The sequence below is a fragment of the Cyanistes caeruleus genome, chromosome 3 (assembly GCF_971803275.1).
Source record: "Cyanistes caeruleus chromosome 3, bCyaCae1.hap1.1, whole genome shotgun sequence".
NCBI classification, from domain to species: Eukaryota; Metazoa; Chordata; class Aves; order Passeriformes; family Paridae; genus Cyanistes; species Cyanistes caeruleus.
Genome location: NC_141703.1, coordinates 48031916 through 48038029, shown reverse-complemented (window position 1 = coordinate 48038029; position 6114 = coordinate 48031916). Strand labels below are relative to the sequence as shown.

Sequence of the window (6114 nt, the reverse complement as noted above, 5' to 3'; positions counted from 1 at the left end):
TTCTTTCTTTCTTTCTTTCTTTCTTTCTTTCTTTCTTTCTCCCTCACTCGATTTTCTTTCTTTCAATATTTTTAATGAGGCATTTATTAAAAAGGCCTCACGAGAATTTTGTGGTTTTATGAACTATACGGATTCATCTGACAAAAAGCAGGACGTTTTGGTTTTGCACAGTTTCCTACCATGAAAAATAGGAAACTCTGCAAAGCTTTTATTTTCACCATGTTTTATTAACATACTTTCTTTTTTTTTTTTTTTTTCCTTTGTACTCGATAAGGATTGTACTTATTACAAAACAAACTCCTCAGCTTTTCAATACATACATCGGTCATTACTGAATGATACAAATGTGCTATCACTTTCAACATTTCAATCGTTTGGGGCAGATGAAAAAGAAAACCCAACATTTGTAATTATTTTTATTTGTTCATTCCTGACTCTCCAAAAAAATGATATCCGGTAATACTTTTCTATAAAATAATATTTTTACAAATGCATTTATTAAAAATTCTGATGACATTTCAAGTTAATAACAACAGAAACAAGTCAATTTCCGGTGGACGAGATCTATGGGTTTTTTTAAAAAATACCTTTAGTGCTTATTTTTTAACATCAACAGTTGTTTAAAATCACAGCTTTTTTGAACGTATTATTCTTTTCTGAACATCACGTGTCTTGGTTCACAGATTTACCGGCAAAATTAAAAAGATTTGGCTAAAATATGTCTACAGAAGAAATAATCCCAGCTATTAAGTAACTTTTTACATTTGGCATCTGATCTAGTCACAGGTCATCAGAAAATAGAAAGAGGTTCTTTGATCACTCGAAGCAGTAGGTGGCATCCTATACGTTCCTAATGAACAATTGCATTCACAACATAAGGAGAGATCAGTTTAGGATTTTCATATTTATTAACCCAAAATAAAAATAAAGTATCTTGTTACATAATTAAGTGCAATTAGGCCAGTCAGAACAACATATAAACCTGAAACCACCCAAGCTTTTCTTCTTTATACATATTTTGTAGGTGCATAATCCTTTCCAGCACACTGAAAAGAAATACTTCAGAAGTCCTTCTTAAAATTTTACTTTGATTTATATTCTGCAGTTATAGAATAAACTTCAAGAAACACACGCAGCTAATATATAGTTAATTTTATTCAGAGCACCGATTTTCACATAAGAGCTATCTCAAAGTAATGATTTCTGGATTTAGCAGAAAAATACATCTCTCACTATTTTCTTTTTGGTAGAATTAGTCTTATTGTCGAACGGCCATACCTTGAATTTACCAGCCGTGGAAATATTTTTCTTTTTTTTTTTAAATGCACCCAATAATGATAATAATAACTATTCTGTTTTTTACGTTTGTTTTATTTGTAAGTATGCTGGGACACATCTCCCTGTTGTATTTTGGCGTACAGAAATATTTCTGATAGAAATTAAAGTAATAAAGACACAACCAAGGAGAAAGCTCAGCAAACATACATGGACAGGTAGATTATTCAGTGAGACATTTCAGGATCCACACGTGGTTGCAGTTTGTAACCTTTTTGTTGTTGTTGTTTTGTGCATTAAAGAAAATATTTACAATCGTCTTTCTTATCTTTTTTTTCCCCTCTTTTTTTTTTTTTTTCAATTTTTTTTTTTATCCTCTTTTAAATCTAAATACAAGAACGTGACAAGAACGTTTGTGTTTTCGGTGAAAACAGGCAGTTAAACTGTGAAATTACACCATCCACAAAAGATTCTACCAGAAGCTAGTCTATTTAGTGCTCAGTTTCAAAATGCATAGAATGTTTGCGCTGCAAACAATGATACACAAAATAATAATAATAATAATAATATTAATAATAAAATAAATAGATAAATAAATAAATAAATAATATCGAGACTTTATCATGGATCTTTCTATGCCTTTTACCCCCTCTTTTCCTTTTCCTTTTCCTTTGCTTTTTTCTTTTTTTTCTTTTTTTTTTTTTAATTTTTTATTCTTTTTAGGTCATGTCATGCATCATTTCAGTCTATTGATTGTTTTGATTTAAACGGAATGGAATTTTCTTTTCAGAATTTTTTTTTTTTTTTATTTTATTTGAAAGCCTCAGCAGTCTCTCGGCAAGAGACAGAATCAGAGATGGCTTCTGCACGTCGCTCCCCTTTTTACCTAACAAGCCCTGATAATTTTGTTTGTTTTCAATCCACGAGACATGTAACACACCTTGACGATTATTAGCAAAACCAGAATAACATCATCGCTTCCAATCCAGGAGACTGTGATAGTGCAAATTGAACCCCACGCACCCTTCCCAAAAGCCTTCCTCCACAAAACGTTTATGATTTACAATAAACGACTTTTAAGCCCAAGTGGTTTTTTGTCGTGTGTTTGTTCCCAACATGCACACCCCTCAGAAACAAATGTCATTTCAAACGCATCATCTTTTGCCTACCGGGTGCAATAACCTGCAGCCCTTGGAGGAAGCCAAGGGAGGACCTTAACCTAAATCCAGCAGATTTGGTGGGGATGCCGGGGGGCATACTGTTGGGAGCAGCGGGGAGGGAGGAGAAAAAACATAGTTACCCACGAGCCTTAATGAGTCTGAACATAATCTTTTGGAGAGCATCCCCGCTCTGGCAGGTTTGGCATCTGCCTCCAGATGCATCTCTGCAGAGAGAGGGACCTGTCTTTGGACACAGCTGGAAACGCAAACCGCGCAGGCGAGGGAGGAGAGACAAAGGGGTTGTGGAGTAACTTTTTCCCTCCTTGTTTTCCTTGAGCTAGCTGGGATTATTGAGGCAACAACGGAGAGGAAAGAGACTGCTCCCCAGCCTCGGGGGGCCGTCCCCCGTTCCCGGCCCTTGCCCCGCTCTCACCATTCCCCCGGCACAGACAAGACCCATCGCCAAAGCCTCGCACAAAACCGCGTTCGAGGGAAAATAAAAAACAACGGGGGGGAAAAAAAAAAAAAAACAAACCAAAAACAAAACAAAACAAAAAAGATCAAAACAAACAAACAAAAAAAACAAAATCCAAGCCAACCGAAGAAAAAGTTCCCCCGCACAAACCACCGCTGTCCTCATTCATTATTAAGCCAGGGAACAGAAAGAAAAGCAGAAAGTAATGAAAAGAGACCCAAACCAAACGTAGCATCATCATCACCGACAGTTTCGCCTTCCGGGTTTGTTGGTCGGTTTTGTTTTCCTTCGGGAAGTTGTGACTTAGGTTTCTCGGTTTGTGGCTGTTGCTGTCACGGTATTTATTGGTGTGTGTCTGTGTGTGTGTTTACGCTTTAAGTTGCTCTTTCTCCCGCTTTCTGTCGGGGGGTGGGAGGGGGCAGGGAGGAGAGAGGGCCGCAGAAGTGACCCCCACCCCCCCCTCTCCGAGCTTCTAGAGCGTTTTTACCTCCTCTCTCCTCCTTCTTCTCCTTGGTGTCCCGGTGTCTTTTTTGTTTTAATAATTGATAGCGCACCCCCCCCACACACGCACGCCCCCCCTCTCCCCGAGTAGTTCGCGTTTAATTTCTACATCGTCCCTTGGTCCCCAGGAGCCTCCCACGGCGTCTCAGGCGACGGTGGCGGTGCGTGGGCGTCCCCCGCGGCCCCGGCCCTGCCCCCCCGCTGCCCCCGCTGCCGGGGCCGCCCCTCCCGCCCGCCCCTAGTAGGTGGCGGAAAATTTCATCCGTTTCTGCTTCTGTCTCTGGTTGCAAAACCAAACCCGCACCACGTTCTTTTTGAGGTCCAATTTCTCGGCGATGGCGGCGATCTTCTCGGAGGAGGGCCGGGGCTGGACGGCGAAGTACGCCTCCAGCGAGCGCTTCTCCGGGGCGGCGATGGAAGTCCGCTTGCGCTTCTTCTCGCCCCCATTGAAGAGCTCGGGCTTGTTCATTTTTTCCCGCTGGGCGCCCTCGGCCTCCTCCAGCCAGGCCTGCAGGATGGGCTTGAGGGCGATCATGTTGTTGTGGGAGAGGGTGAGGGACTCGAAGCGGCAGATGGTGCTCTGGCTGAGGGAGCCCACCCCCGGGATCTTCAGGTTGGCCAGCGCCGAGCCCACGTCGGCCTGGGTCACCCCCAGCTTGATGCGGCGCTGCTTGAAGCGCTCGGCGAAGGCCTCCAGCTCTCGCGGGTCCGTGTCCGAGTCGCAGATGGAGGCCAGGCCGGCCGCCCCCACCACCGCCGCCGCCGAGGCCACCTGCCCCGCGGCGCCGTGGTGCGCGGCCACCAGCCCGGGGTGCGGCAGCCCCGACGGCATGTTCATGGCGGCCGGGTGCGAGAGGTGGCCCAGGCCGTGCATGTGCGAGTGCGGGTGGGCCGAAGTGGAGATGAGGCCGCCGCCGCCCCCGCCGCTGCCGCCGCCGCCCCCGCCGCCGCCGGCCCCGCCGCCGCCGCCGCCCGCCCCGTCGTGGCCGCCGCCGCCGCCGCCTCCGCCGCCGCCTCCGCCGGGCATGAGAGCGAGGGAGGGGGAGGTGATGTGGTCGAGGAGGTCGCCGGGCTCCAGCGCCTGGTGATGGTGGTGGTGGTGGTGGTGGTGGTGCGCCAGGGGCACGGTGGAGGTGGAGGTGCAGGGCACGCTGTTCATGGTGTGGTACGTGGCGTCGGGCTTGAACGGGTGGCTCTTGCCCTGCGAGACGGCGATGTCGACGGCGGCCAGAGCCTCGGCCCGCGCCAGCAGCGTCTCATCGAGGCTGGCGAAGATATTGCTCTGCAGCTGCGGGAGACACAAAACAGAGCGGGGTGCGGGGAGAGGAGGGCAAGGGGGCAGAGAGGGGGCAAAGCGCGGAGGGAGAAGGGGACGAGCGGGGGACAGCGTGGGGGTGCGGGAGCGCCGAGGAAGAGGAGGGGGAAAGTCGAGGGAGGGGAGAGAGAGAGGTGGGCAAAGTTGGGGTGGCGGCCGGGGAGCCGGCGGTAGGATCGGCGTGTAAGGGAGTTTAACGGGATCGGGGGGAAGAGCCGAGAGATGGGGGGAAGCGACAGCCCCGGGAAGTGAGGGGAAACGGGGGGATGGGGTAGAATAACGGGGGGGATGGAAAGAAGCGAGAAGAGGGAGTAAAACAGGAAAAGAAGCAAAGAGTAGAAAGGTAAGGAAGCGAGCGGGAATCGGAAAAGGAGAGAAGGAAGGAATGAAGGGAACAAATAAATTAATAAATTAAAAGGGAGGGGGGAATGGAACGAAAGGAGAAGAGAAAGGAGGAGAAGAAATGGATCTGTAACTCTCAGCTGGGGAATTGTGTCAAACACAAGAGCACATAAAACGCATTCCTTTTCAGAGGCCGAGTCATAAAAATTAATACAGAAAGTGGATGAAGTCGGAGACTCGTGTGAACACCGCTTTCAAAAAAGATCACAGGCGCTCAGATGATTGCAGAGGAAGACATGAAAAAAACATTAAGCGCCGCTTGTCAAAATGTGCCTCGCAGCGGTTTTTTTATTAATGCACATACACATACATGCAGTATACAGAAAAGAGAGAGAGAGAGAGAGAAAGAAAGAAAAGTGTGTGCGTGTAAGGGAAAGAAAGAAAGAAGAGAGCTGCAGCTGTCTGTCCCTTACCGGTGGAGTTGGTAGACATGCTCTTCTTATTGCTTCCGAGCTGGAGTGTAGAGAGGGGTATTTGTGCTCAGGTAGGGTGGGATGCATGGCAAAATGAGGCTGTTTGCTGTTCATGGACATCATCTTGAAGGCTTGGCATGTAAATCCACAAACACTCCTAAAGTCGGGGGAAAAGTGCTCTCCGGGCTCTCTCCTCCCGCCGGGAAGCCGCTGACAGCGGCGGGTGGCGGAGCCGGTGGTGGCGGCGGTGCCGCAGCGGACCCTGCCCCCGCCGCCGCCGCCGCTGCCGCGGTGGCCGAGGCTGGGCTGGGTAGGCGAGCGGGCGGCAAGGCTCCCTCCGGCCCCCGCCGTCTCCCTCCGCTCCTCCCTCCCTCCCTCTCTCAGTTCTCTGCCTGCCGCTGCCCGGCGCCGGGCGCGCTGCGCTGCGCTCTGCCCGCACCTGAGCCCCGCATCCCGTGGCTACCGCCGGGCGGGCTCTCGCGAGAGCGCCGCGGCTCCGGCTTTGACAGACATCAGCTGTCTCCCCCCTTCCTCCTCCTCCTCCTCCTCCTCCTCCTCCTCCTTCTTTTCCTC

General features: G+C 48.9%; 1 protein-coding gene across 1 annotated transcript; it reads right to left on the bottom strand.

Moving 5' to 3' along the window:
- Positions 1-3642: 3642 nt before the first annotated feature.
- POU4F1 (POU class 4 homeobox 1) lies at positions 3643-5771 on the bottom strand. The gene is made up of 2 exons (XM_086884190.1): positions 5542-5771; positions 3643-4699 (listed from the first exon to the last, which is right to left on the bottom strand). The coding sequence occupies exons 1-2, from the start codon at positions 5662-5664 to the stop codon at positions 3650-3652; spliced, it is 1173 nt and encodes a 390-aa protein (XP_086740316.1). The 5' UTR covers positions 5665-5771; the 3' UTR covers positions 3643-3649.
- Positions 5772-6114: the final 343 nt, after the last annotated feature.

Excerpts from the sequence above, each read along its gene's own strand:
- POU4F1 (XM_086884190.1), bottom strand. The coding sequence starts at position 5,664 with ATGATGTCCATGAACAGCAAACAGCCTCATTTTGCCATGCATCCCACC. Across the intron at positions 4,700-5,541 it reads CATGTCTACCAACTCCACCG|CTGCAGAGCAATATCTTCGC; the intron begins GTAAGGGACAGA and ends TGTCTCCCGCAG.